General features: G+C 45.4%; 1 protein-coding gene across 1 annotated transcript; it reads left to right on the top strand.

The window, feature by feature from the left end:
- The first annotated feature begins 1,071 nt into the window (after positions 1–1,071).
- LOC120054013 (extensin-like) lies at positions 1,072–4,142 on the top strand. The gene is made up of 2 exons (XM_039001368.1): positions 1,072–1,080; positions 3,399–4,142. Exons 1-2 carry the CDS (start codon positions 1,072–1,074, stop codon positions 4,140–4,142), a joined length of 753 nt encoding a protein of 250 aa, XP_038857296.1.
- The last annotated feature ends 10,153 nt before the right edge of the window (positions 4,143–14,295 follow it).

Here is a 14,295-nt window from a genome sequence, read left to right as displayed (position 1 = left end):
AGCAATGAGCTCATGTGTTTCCTAAACAAACAAACACGGCTAAATGGGGTCAGTGTACTGCGTTCAGGACACACACCCTCTTTATTGGTTTAGTGGTGTAAGTGGGCGGAGGTGTGGGGTTTTCCTGCAGTGTTTACATGCTGAATGATGCTTAGCATCGTGTTGTTTCTCTCAGAAGTCAATGGGGTTAGCAGGAAATCCAATGCTACTTAACCCCTGGGTACTATGGTTGTATTACAGTTGCATAATGGTTTAATATGTCAGACCCCAGTAATGTTGGGTTTAGGGTTGCATAAGGTGTTGCAATGATGGTATTCTAGACATCACACAGGTTTTGTACTTGGATTACCATTACTGTGTTGGTGCTGTCATTGAGTTCACGTAGACTGTAAGACTCCCTCTGCAGAATCATTAAATTATGTTATATTAGCATCTCGCCGCCCCACTCCCCTTCCTTTTTTATAATTATAGACGTAGCAGGACATGACCTACAGGCTTTAGTCATCCCTCGTTTTTTTCTCTCCTCTGAAGAGGTTATGTGTGGATGGTTGGGGGTGGGTGAATGAGAGGAGAGAGGGATGAAAAGAGAGGGGAGGCATCTGTAAATGAGTGTTCTCTATCTTTCCCTCCTGTTCTAGGAGTATGATTCATCAACACCTACTCTGTCTATCTCTATCTCTCTATTTCTATCTATCTATCTCTCTGTGTGTTTCTGTCTCAGGGAAGTGATGTCGGCTTCTCTCCTTTGCTGTGCTGTTCTATAAATACCTAGCAGCCCACACTGGATCTGGTGCGTGGGATGCAGCCGTCCACTCCACTGTTACCTTATGTATGTGTGTGTTATCAGGGATATTATAGCATGGAGACAGACACAGAGTCTAGCCCGTGTGTTTACATCTACAGTGGCTTGAGGCAAGGAGGATGGGGGGTGTTTTTGTGTCTGTGTGTGTCCGTGTGTGTGTCCCAGGTGTTGAACTCTGACACCTCTGGCTCCCAATCGCACCGCCCTCAGGGGAGTGTGTCTAGGTGGGGGGAGGGGTGTGTGTGTGTCTGACTGGGCTCTGTGGGGAGATGGATATGGTAGGAGTGTATTTTGACAGGCGTGGAGTTAGTTAACCTTCTGGGGGATGTGCCATCCTCTGTGTGCCACACTGTGACAGACACGCAGAGATGGGAGATGTTGCCATGTTCACACACACATACAAATGTACGCACACACACCACACATACACACTGCAAATGCTCTGAAACACACACACACACACACTGAATCACAGAAAAACATGCACTCTAATGACTCACTGACAGAGTCATGCATATCTGACACATCCCTCCCTCCCACACACACACAGACACACACACATACACATACACATATACTCACAGTTGATGTGTAATGACTAGCTGTGTTGTGTTTTGTACCTGGCAGTCAGACATGCTAATGAGAGCTGTGTCACAGATCATTCCCTCCATTAGTATGTAGAGGAACAGCTGTGCGGGGCAATATTCACTCACACACCCACACAAGTCACATTGCGTGACTTCATGTTTGTTCATTTCAAACCTACAGCACTTACTAGGTCATTTGGGGCTTTTAAAGGCATTAGCCAAGTGATTTTGTGTCGATCATTTTAGCCTAATATTCATTAAAGATGAAAACGTGTTATGGAATGATTCTATCAACAGAGAGGCTAATATTAGCTGTCATGGAAAGGCTCAGTTTTAAGGGCTCGCCGAGTGGCGCAGCGGTCTAAGGCACTGCATCTCAGTCTTAGAGGCGTCACTACAGACCCTGGTTTGATTCCAGGCTGTATCACAACCGGCCGTGATTGGGAGTCCCATAGGGCTGTGCACAAATGGCCCAGTGTCGTCCAGGTTAAGGGCTTGGCTGGGGTAGGCTGTCATTGTAAATAAGAATTTGTTCCTAACTGACTTGCCTAGTTAATTAAAGTTTAAATGCATTTTAAAAAATGGTTGTGTGTGTGTACATGTGTGAGTGGGCTTAAGGCGTCAGCATGCGTCAGTTCAGCTGGCGGCTAGCCAAACTCAGTTAGTTGAACCGAACGAGTGTGCTCACATACTCCCTTTAAAGACCTTTGCTTGAAAAAGGCGGCAATAGTACTGTTTGTCTATTTTGAGATGCCGTAGCCAGTATACACTGCCTCAAAATAGTCCAAATTAATCTAAAATAACTCAAGAAATCTGTAATTAATTTTGACGTTTTTGCAGAGTAAATCTTAGTTGTGCAATTTTACATCTAACTAAGATATTTGGTGCAGCATTTCTCAATGAAAAAATGTGCATGAAAATGAGTTGTCTTTCGTTGAATGTTAACAAATATTTTATTGAAACATCTCTACAGTTGACCAATCACTGACGAAGGGGCGTAGTCTTAGGCTATCGACTTCGTCCAAAACTAACAAAAAAGTCACAAAATGTCGTTATGATATATGCACAAACACTTCTGAACTGTTTCGGCTGGGAAGCATTGAGCTAAAGGCTAGAGCTGCCGCTTTCAAGAAGCGGGACACTAATCTGGACGCTTATAAGAAATCCCGCTATGCCCTCAGACGAACCATCAAACAAGCAAAGCGTCAATACAGGATTAAGATTGAATCCTACTACACCGCCTCTGATGCTCGTCGGATGTGGCAGGGCTTGAAAACTATTTCGGACTACAAAGGGAAACCCAGCCGCGAGCTGCCCAGCTCTTTCTTGAATGACACTGTTGGTTAAGGGCTTGTAAGTAAGCATTTCACGGCAAGGTCTACACATGTTGTATTCGGCGCATGTGACAAATTAAGTTTGATTTGATTTGATTTGAAGCATGCGGACATCTTTATGAGCCGTGCTTAACATTCCCTGCTAATGTGGCTGCGTTTTAACAATAGAGACTGCCTGCTGGCAGGAGGTTGGTCCGTATTCCTTGGGGGGCTGGTGCGTGTGTTGTTTTTGCATGTGTGTGTGTAACAGAGAGGGGGGTGTAGCAGAGAGGGGTGTGTGTGTGTAATAGAGAGGGGAGGTGTAATAGAGGGGGTGTGTGTAACAGAGGTGTGTGTGTGTAATAGAGAGCGGTGTGTGGGGGTTGGGGTCCATTCGAGGTCTTGAAAGGACAAGGGGGGAGTAGGGACCATACATTTGGGGAGGTGATGTGTGTGCATGTTTGCTGTAGGAGGGGCTGGCAGTATGTGTGTGCATGTGTGTCTTTGAGCAAATATGTTGTGTGTCTGTGTTCTTGCATGTGTGTCAGTCACACATAAGAAAAGCGCTGGAGACTTCAGTGGGTTGTGGGGTTGCCAAAGCTATTCCCTAAGGAATGTGTTGATGTCACCCATCCTCCACTCCTCCTACCTTCACACCTCCCCCCAACTCGACCACTCCACCCCGACCCCCACCAGCGTTGTCCCTCCACCCTGAACCCATCAGAGTTCCCCTCAACCCCAACCCCCACCAGAGCTACCCTCCACCGCGACCATCAACCCCCACAAGAGTTCCATTCCACCCCGAACCGACCCCAACCAGAGTTCCCCTCAACCCAACGCCAACCAGAGTTCACCTCCACCCCAACCCCCACCAGAGTTTACCTCCACCCCAACCCCCACCAGAGTTCATCTCCAACCCAACCCCCACCAGAGTTCATCTCCAACCCAACCCCCACCAGAGTTCAACTCCACCCCAACCCCCACCAGAGTTTACCTCCAACCCCCACCAGAGTTAAACTCCAACCCAACCCCCACCAGAGTTCACCTCCACCCCAACCCCCACCAGAGTTTACCTCCACCCCAACCCCCACCAGAGTTCATCTCCAACCCAACCCCCACCAGAGTTTACCTCCAACCCAACCCCCACCAGAGTTCAACTCCACCCCAACCCCCACCAGAGTTAAACTCCAACCCATCCCCCACCAGAGTTTACCTCCAACCCAACCCCCACCAGAGTTTACCTCCAACCCAACCCCCACCAGAGTTAATCTCCAACCCAACCCCTACCAGATTTCACCTCCACCTCAACCCCCACCAGAGTTTACCTCCAACCCAACCCCCACCAGAGTTTACCTCCAACCCAACCCCCACCAGAGTTTACCTCCAACCCAACCCCTACCAGATTTCACCTCCACCTCAACCCCCACCAGAGCTCCTTAAGACAAGATTCCCTTGACAAAGAGTGCTAGTCCACAATTATTCATATAATTCAATTCAAGGGGCTTTATTGGCCTGGGCAACATATGTTTACATTGCCAAAACAAGTGAAATGGATAAACAAAAGTGAAATAAACAATAAAAGGTTAACAGTAAATATTACACTCACACAAGTTCCAAAATAATAAAAACATTTAAAATGTCATATTAGGTCTATATACAGTGTTGTAACGATGTGCAAATAGTTAAAGTAAAAAAAGGTAAAATAAATAAACATAGTCACAAATCTTGCTGCTGTGATGGCACACTGTGGTATTTCACCCAATAGATACAGTGGCTTACGAAATTATTCACCCCCTTGGTATTTTTCCTATTTTGTTGCCTTACAACCTGGAATTAAAATGTATTTTTGGGGGTGTTTGTATCATTTGATTTACACAACATGCCTACCACTTTGAAGATGCAAAATATTTTTTTGTGTGAAACAAACAAGAAATAAGACAAAAAAACAGAAAACTTGAGCGTGCATAACTGTTCACCCCCCAAAGTCAATACTTTGTAGAGCCACCTTTTGCAGCAATTACAGCTGCAAGTCTCTTGGGGTATGTCTCTATAAGCTTGGCACATCTAGCCACTGGGATTTTTGCCCATTCTTCAAGGCAAAACTGCAACAGTTCCTTCAAGTTGGATGGGTTCCGCTGGTGTACAGCAATCTTTAAGTCATACCACAGATTCTCAATTGGATTGAGGTCTGGGCTTTGACTTGGCCATTCCAAGACATGTAAATGTTTCCCCTTAAACCACTCGAGTGTTGCTTTAGCAGTATGCTTAGGGTCATTGTCCTGCTGGAAGGTGAACCTCCGTCCCAGTCTCAAATCTCTGGAAGACTGAAACAGGTTTCCCTCAAGAATTTCCCTGTATTTAGCTCCATCCATCATTCCTTCAATTTGGACCAGTTTCCCAGTCCCTGTCGATGAAAAACATCCCCACAGAATGATGCTGCCACCACCATGCTTCACTGTGGGGATGGTGTTCTTGAGGTGATGAGAGGTGTTGGGTTTGCGCCAGACATAGCGTTTTCCTGGATGGCCAAAAAGCTCAATTTTAGTCTCATCTGACAAGAGTACCTTCTTCCATATGTTTAGGGAGTCTCCCACATGCCTTTTGGCGAACACCAAACGTGTTTGCTTATTTTTTCTTTAAATAATGTATTTTTTCTGGCCACTCTTCCGTAAAGTCCAGCTCTGTGGAGTGTATGGCTTAAAGTGGTCCTATGTACAGATACTCCAATCTCCGCTGTGGAGCTTTGCAGCTCCTTCAGGGTTATCTTTGGTCTTTTTGTTGCCTCTCTGATTAATACCCTCCCTTGCCTGGTCCGTGAGTTTTGGTGGGCGGCCCACTCTTGGCAGGTTTGTTGTGGTGCCATACTCTTAAACATTTTTAATAATGGATTTAATGGTGCTCCGTGGGATGTTCAAAGTTGTGATATTTGATATTTTTTTATAACCCAACCCTGATCTGTACTTCTCCACAACTTTGTCCCTGACCTGTTTGGAGAGCTCCTTGGTCTTCATGGTGCCGCTTGTTTGGTGGTGCCGCTTGCTTAGTGGTGTTGCAGACTCTGGGGCCTTTCAGAACAGAAGTCAGTTGAAGTCGGAAGTTTACATAGTGTCACGCCCTGGCCATAGAGAGGCTTTTATTCTCTATTTTGGTTAGGCCAGGGTGTGACTAGGGTGGGCATTCTAGTTTCTTTATTTCTATGTTTTCTATTTCTTTGTTTTTGGCCGAGTGTGGTTCCCAATCAGATGGGGCAGCTGTCTATCGTTGTCTCTGATTGGGAATCATACTTAGGCAGCCTTTTTCCCACCTGTGTTTTGTGGGTAGTTATTTTCTGTTTAGTATCTGTTTACCTAACAGAACTGTTCGCTTTCGTTTTGTTACTTTGTTCGAGTGTTTCTTTGATCAATAAAATCATGAACACTTTCCACGCTGCGCTTTGGTCCACTCATTCCGACGAGAGCCGTTACAGAACTACCCACCACCAAAGGACCAAGCAGCGTGGCCAGGAGGAGCAGGGATCCTGGGCCCGGGAGAAGAGTTAGTGGAGGACCTCATGGACATGGGAGGAGGTTGTGGCAGGGGACAAGACCCTGCCATGGAAACAGGCGGAAACAGCAAGGGAGGAACGGCAACTATACAAGGCGTCACGGCTAGCACGGAAGCCCGAGAGGCAGCTCCCAAACATTTTTTGGGGGGGACACACCGGGTCTGGTCAAGCACCGTGCTATCCGGTTCTGCGCACCATGCCTTCAGTGCGCATCCACAGCCGGTGCGCTCTGTGCAAGCTCCCCGCAGTGGCCGTGCTAGAGTGGGCATTCAGCCAGGACGGATTGTGCCGGCTCAGCGTTCCTGGTCTCCGGTGTGTCTCTTCGGCCCAGGTTATCCTGCGCCAGCTCTACGCACGGTGTCCCCGGTTCGCCAGCACAGCCCAGTGCGGCTTGTTCCAGCTCCCCGCACTTGCTGGGCTACAGGGGGTATCCAGCCAGGACGAGTTGTGCCAGCTCTGCCCTCCAGACCTCCGGTGCGCCTCCACGGTCCAGTGTGTCCTGCGCTGGCTCTACGCACTATGCCTCCAGTGCGCCTTCATAGCCCAGTGCGTCCTGTGCCAGTTCTGCACACTCACCAAGCTAAAGTGGGTATTCAGCCAGGATGTGTTGCGGCAGCTCCACTCATTAGGCTGCCAGTACGTCTCCTCAGTCCGGTGAGACCTGTTCCGGCTCCACGTACGAAGCCTCCTGTGATGATCCATGGCCCGAAGCCTCCAGTGATAATCCATGGCACGAAGCCTCCAGTGATGATCCATGGCCCGAAGCCTCCAGTGATGATCCATGGCCCGAAGCCTCCAGTGATGATCCATGTCCCGAAGCCTCCAGTGATGATCCATGGCCCGAAGCCTCCAGTGATGATCCATGGCATGAAGCCTCCAGGGATGATCCATGGCACGAAGCCTCCAGGAATGATCCATGGCACAAAGCCTCCAGGGATGATCCATGGCCCGGAGCCTGCAGTGATGATCCATGACACGAAGCCTCCAAGGATTATCCATGGCACGAAGCCTCCAGTGATGATCCATGGCCCGGAGCCTGCAGTGATAATCCATGGCACGAAGCCTGCAGTGACGATCCAGGGAAATGAGCCTCCAGTGACGGTCTCCAGTCCGGAGCCTCCGGCGACGGTCCCCAGTCCGGAGCCTCCAGCGACGGTCCCCAGTCCGGAGCCTGCAGCGACGGTCCCCAGTCCGGAGCCTCCGGCGATGATCGGTGGTCTGGTTCCTCCGGCGATGATCTGCGGCCCGGTTCCTCCAGTGAAGGTCCATGCACCAGGGCCGCCACTAAAGCGGAGGGATCTGCAGGCGGAGGGGGGTCTACGTCCCGCACCGGAGCCGCCGCCATAAGGGATGCCCACCCGGACCCTCCCCTTTAGAGTCAGGTTTTGCGGCCAGAGTCCGCACCTTTGGGGGGGGGGGGTACTGTCACGCCCTGGCCATAGAGAGGCTTTTATTCTCTATTTTGGATAGGCTGGGGTGTGACTAGGGTGGGCATTCTAGTTTCTTTATTTCTATGTTTTCTATTTCTTTGTTTTTGGCAGAGTGTGTGCCTCCAGCGACGATTCCCAGTCCGGAGCCTCCAGCGACGGTCCCCAGTCCGGGGCCTCCGGCGATGATCCGCAGTCCAGAGCCTCCGGCGATGATCCTCGGTCCGGTTATACAAAGGCGGAGGAATCAGCGTAAAGAAGGGGGGCGGCGTCCAGAACCAGAGCCGCCACCGAGGGTAGATGCCCACCCAGACCCTCCCATGTAGGTTCAGGTTTGCGGCCAGGAGTCCGCACCTTTTCGACTAGGGTGGATTACGCTAGTTTTTGTATTGTCTAGGGGTTTTGTATTGTCTAGGGTTTTTGTATGTCTAGGGTTTTGTAGGTCTAGGTATTTGTATGTTTATGGTGGCCTGATATGGTTCCCAATCAGAGGCAGCTGTTTATCGTTGTCTCTGATTGGGGATCATATCTAGGTAGCCATTTCCCCTTTGGTGTTTGTGGGTTCTTATTCTATGTTTAGTTGCCTGTCTGCACTATTTCATATAGCTTCACGTTTCATTCGTTTTGTTGTTTTGTTAGTTTGTTCAGTGTTCTTTCTTTAATAAAGAAGAATGTACGCATACCATGCTGCACCTTGGTCCGATTCATATGACGAACGTGACACCCCCGGGCTTCACGGTTGGGATGGTGTTCTTCGGCTTGCAAGCCTCCCCCTTTTTCCTCCAAACATAATGATGGTCATTATAGCCCAACAGTTCTATTTTTGTTTCATCAGACCAGAGGACATTTCTCCAAAAAGTATGATCTTTGTCCCCATGTGCAGTTGAAAACCGTAGTCTGGCTTTTTTATAGCGGTTTTGGAGCAGTGGTTTCTTCCTTGCTGAGCGACCTTTCAGGTTATGTCGATATAGGACTCGTTTTACTGTGGATATAGATACTTTTGTACCTGTTTCCTCTAGCATCTTCACAAGGGCCTTTGCTGTTGTTCTGGGATTGATTTGCACTTTTCGCACCAAAGTACGTTCATTTCTAGGAGACAGAACGTGTCTCCTTCCTGAGCGGTATGACGGCTGCGTGGTCCCATGGTGTTTATACTTGCGTACTATTGTTTGTACAGATGAACGTTGTACCTTCAGGCATTTGGAAATTGCTCCCAAGGATGAACCAGACTTGTTGAGGTCTACAATTATTTTTCTGAGGTCTTGGCTGATTTATTTTTATTTTCCCAGGATGTCAAGCAAAGAGGCACTGAGTTTGAAGGTAGGCCTTGAAATACATCCACAGGTACACCTCCAATTGACTCAAATTATGTCAATTAGCCTATCAGAAGCTTCTAAAGCCATGACCTTTTCTGGAATTTCATCATTTTCTGGAATTTTCCAAGCTGTTTAAAGGCACAGTCAACTTAGTGTATGTAAACTTCTGACCCACTGGAATTGTGATACAGTGAATTATAAGTGAAATAATCTGTCTGTAAACAATTGTTGGAAAAATTACTTGTGTCGTGCACAAAGTAGATGTCCTAACCAACTTGCCAAAACTATAGTTCTGACTTCAACTGTATACTGAGATCATGTGACAGATCATGTGACACTTACATTGCACACAGGTGGACTTTATTGAACTAATTATGTGACTTCTGAAGGTAATTGGTTGCACCAGATCGTATTTAGCGGCTTCATAGCAAAGGGGTTGAATACATATGCACTCACTATTTTTCAGTTCTTTATTTTTTATAATTTTTTGAAACAAGTACGTTTTTCCATTTCACTATTTTGTGTATGTTCATTACATGGAATCCAAATAAAAAAAAACATTTAAATTACAGATTGTAATGCAACAAAATAGGAAAAACACCAAGGAGGATGAATACTTTTGCAAGGCACTGTATAGGAATTTATCAAAATGCGATTTATTTTCTAAATCTTTGTGGGTGTGTGTAATCTGAAGGAAATATGTGTCTCTACATTTGGCTGGCAGGAGGTTAGGAACTGCAGCTCAGTTTCCACCTAATTTTGTGGGCAATGTGCACATAGCCTGTCTTCTCTTGTGAGCCAGGTCTGCCTATGGCGACCTTTCTCAATAGTAGGGCTATGCTCACAGAGTCTGTACATAGTCAAAGCTTTCCTTAATTTTGGGTCAGTCACAGTGGTCAGGTACTCTGCCACTGTACTCTCTGTTTTGGGACAAATAGCATTCTAGTTTGCTCAGTTTTTTTGTTAATTACTTGACCTATTGGAAATCATTATCTTTTTGTTTTCATGATTTAGTTGGCTCTAATTGTGTTGCATATATCTGTCTGCTTACGATTCACCTGAGCAGTGGCTTTGTGGTTTTATGGTGATGAGCAGTGGTGTAAAGTACTTAAGTAAAAATACTTTAAAGTACTACTTAAGTCGTTTTTTGGGGTATCTGTACTTGACTTTACTATTTATATTTGTGACAACTTTTACTTCACTACATTGCTAAAGAAAATAATGTACTTTTTACTCCTTACATTTTACCTGACACCCAAAAGTACTAGTTACATTTTGAATGCTTAGCAGGACAGGACAATTGTCTAATTCACTCACTTATCAAGAGAACTTTCCTGGTCATCCCTACTGCCTCTGATCTGACAGACACTAAACACAAATGCTTAGTTTGTAAATTATGTCTGCGTGTTGTTGTGTGCCCCTGGCTATCCGTAAATTTAAAAAAACAAGAAAATTGTGCTCTCTGGTTTGCTTAATATAAGGAATTTTAAATTATTTATACTTTTACTTTTGAAACTTAAGTATATTTTAGCGATTCCATTTATTTTTGATACTTAAGTACATTTAAAACCAAATACTTTTAGACTTTTACTTAAGTAGCATTTTACTGGGTGACTTTCAATTTTACTTGAGTAATTTTCTTTTCAGGTATCTTTACTTTTACTCAAGTATGACAATAGGGTAATTTTTCAGTGGTGATGAGTAAATGTAATTGTCTAGTAGTTTGTTGTTTAAAGGGACCTTTGCAGGAGATTTGTAAGGAGTAGAATGCAATGTTGTGGAGGTTGTTTACAAGCGTTTCTCTTTACAATAGACACAGAAAACCCCTGTTGAAAAACCGAACAGTGAATAAGCATTGAGCTTGTTTACCAGTAGTAGTTTCTCTGGCCTTGTGTTGGAAAGTTGTGTATTGGTTATCTGTCCTGGGGGAAACCAGTGCCTTTTACTACTTAACGTTGACACATCATTCCCCTGTGTACCTCTGAGCTCTGCTGACAACATTGAGGTAATTAGGATGATAATACGCTGTCTGAAGAACACACAAAGACACTGATGGATACAGTGTTTAGGACATGGGTGATGACACTTCGCCCATACTCACAGACATGTTAATAGGCACAACACCCACTACCATCAAAAACACACACACACGCACATGCACACATACATACACACGCGCACACACCTTTTGTTTGCAGTGACCCCTGTGTGGCCATCTACCCCTCCCCCTAGACCCATGTGGTGCCCCCCCATCCCCCTGTGTTTGTCACCTTTGGCCCATTCCAGACCGTACCAAATGGCTCGTTAGAGACAGGGCCAGCAGCTCTGGTGTCAGAGATTCAAAAGACCCATCTGTATGACATCACCTCTTCACTGACCATCACTTTCTAGGAACGTTCTCTTGAATGCGTAGAGCAATTGACTATGTGGAATTCTAATATTACTCTATTACACATGATTCAATAACAACACACAGTACTTCAACTGTTTAAGTGATTTACTGCTCAAAACAAAATCGTTAACGAACGAGTCATGTGTTGTACCAAAACAATGCTCCACCACTGTGTTTAAAGTCAACCGCCCACATATTAAACACAGTCCTGTGGTGTGAGATACAGAGAGGAAAGGAGAGATGGGTGTGGTGGTGACATGGCCACTGTAATAGCGAGTTCTGCCAAAACAAACTCACAAGAGAAAGCATCCTGTAGATGACACAGGAGATATCTGGATCTGCAACCGGGTGGGGACACGTTTATTCTGGCTCAACCGGTCTTTCTTTGTCACCTCCGACTGAGTCATGTCACCTTAGTTTTTGTGTGACATGACAGTTTGTCAATTATTGTTCATTATGCCTCATACCAGCCCAGCCAGCTACGCCTGTTTGATACCAATGTTTTGACCAAAACACACACACACACAAACACACACACGTCAATGGATTTTGTCAACATTCTATTTTTTATTTAACCTTTATTTAACTAGGCAAGTCAGTTAAGAACAAATTCTTACTTCCAATGATGGCCTACCAGAAGGCTAAAGGCCTCCTGTGGGGATGGGGGCTGGGATTAAAAATAAAAAATATATAAATAAAGGACAAAACACACATCACGACAGGAGAGACAAACACAACACTACATAAAGAGAGACATAAGACAACAACATAGCAAGGCAGCAACACATGACAACTCAGCATGGTAGCAACACAAGATGACAACAACATGGTAGCAACACAACATGGCAGCAGCCCAACATGGTACAAACATTCTGCCATTTCCTTGTTTAATGACTCTGTGACAAGTTTTGTGCCTCCAGCTAAGTGATAACCATCGCCACCTTAGGTATTGTTCAACAAAGTGCACTTTAAAAATCCAGCCCTGATGACTGCTTAAAGAATGATGTCATACCTATGACAACAGGTTGTGACAAGCCATAACACTGTTATAATGTGTTAGAGGAATACACTTGAACGCTTTAACATGAACATTTTCTACGTTTTCAATATGGTTTCATTGACTAAGTTAACCACTTACACAAGACTGACTATACAGTATGATGGGGACTGTAGTTCACTTCTGAAAAAACAATCCTTAATATTACATCTCCAGGTCATGTGTTATGACTGGTTTTGCCATGGCAGAGATTATATATTTCTTACGACAGTGTTATGACAACAGCTTTACAGGATACTAGAAATAACATTTAGGCGGAATTCCAGCCCACTGATTGGCTATATCATTAGATTGATTGGAGCATGGTGCTGGTTGAAGTTAACAACCCATAACGTTACAAGTTCAATTTCTATATGAGCCAAGTACAGTACATTAGATACATATTTAACGATAAGCTAATAGCTATTTTGGATAGAAGCATCTGCTACCTAACTATTGTTGCTGTGCTGTGGTCAGATCCGTATTGTGTCAGCGCTGGTATTTTAGCTGTTACATAACCGAGCAGCCCAAGCCAGCTCAGAAACATCCACCCACAAGGGATTAAAAGAGCTTTATAAATAGCATTTCTCCATTCCGGCCATTACCAACTTAACAACCCACATCTACAAGAGTAACAGTCAGTGAGGAGTCTCATCACATTATCACTCTCTCTATTGCTCTCTCTTTCTCTCTCTACGCTCTCTCTTTCTCTCTCTCTCTCTACGCTTTCTCTCTCTCTCTACGCTCTCTCTTTCTCTCTCTCTCTACGCTCTCTCTCTCTCTCTACGCTCTCTCGCTCTGCTCTCTCTCTCTCTATTGCTCTCTCTTTCTCTCTCTCTCTACGCTCTCTCTTTCTCTCTATATATGCTCTTTCTGTCTCTCTATACGCTCTCTCTTTCTCTCTCTCTCTCTACGCTCTCTCTTTCTCTCTCTCTATTGCTCTCTCTTTCTCTCTCTCTCTACGATCTCTCTGGACACCCCCCTTGTTGTCCCCATTATATCATTTCAACATTTGCCAATATAGGACAGCGTGTCCTAGCTGTTCATGTCTGACCTACAGCTGAGTGAGGGGAACATAGAGAGAGGCCTGCAAGGGAGAAGGGGGCTGATGTGTCGTGGATGATGAATGAGGAGCAGTGTCCTCAGGAAGCAGGGGATTACACACACCTCACACACACACGCCTCAGTCACACACACACACACACACACACACACACACGCCAGGCGGTCACAGCATGGGAATGGGAGAAAATAATTGCATCTCTTTGCACCTCTCATAACAGTTACAAATAGTAAACCTACTGTATAACACACTGATTGGATGCTCTAACATTGAAGAGATGCTTGACTAATGCACCTGCCAAGGATTGTTGGTTAAGCCAATGTGTGGTGTACCGTGCGGTGTACTGTATATTAAATCCCAGTGGTCTGTGTGAGCTAAAATCTGTTTTTAACTCTGGGTAAAACACAAGTCTTCAGGTGTCAGACGAGGTTGCACGTCTCAGGAGCATAGTTTGGCGAACCACCTCATCTAGCCAATGCCTCCATTTTACTACACTACCAGTCAAAAGTTTTTGAATACCTACTCATTCAAGGGTTTTTCTTTATTTTTACTATTTTCTACATTGTAGAATAATAGTGAACATTTACATTTTACATTTAAGTCATTTAGCAGACGCTCTTATCCAGAGCGACTTACAAATTGGTGCATTCACCTTAAGATATCCAGTGGAACAACCACTTTACAATAGTGCATCTAAATCTTTTAAGGAGGGGGGGGGGGGGGGGGGGTTAGAAGGATTACTTTATCCTATCCTAGGTATTCCTTAAAGAGGTGGGGTTTCAGGTGTCTCCGGAAGGTGGTGATTGACTCCGCTG

Source organism: Salvelinus namaycush, chromosome 9, assembly GCF_016432855.1.
Source record: "Salvelinus namaycush isolate Seneca chromosome 9, SaNama_1.0, whole genome shotgun sequence".
In the NCBI taxonomy this organism is placed as follows: Eukaryota; Metazoa; Chordata; class Actinopteri; order Salmoniformes; family Salmonidae; genus Salvelinus; species Salvelinus namaycush.
This window is presented reverse-complemented; position numbering and strand designations above follow the sequence as displayed.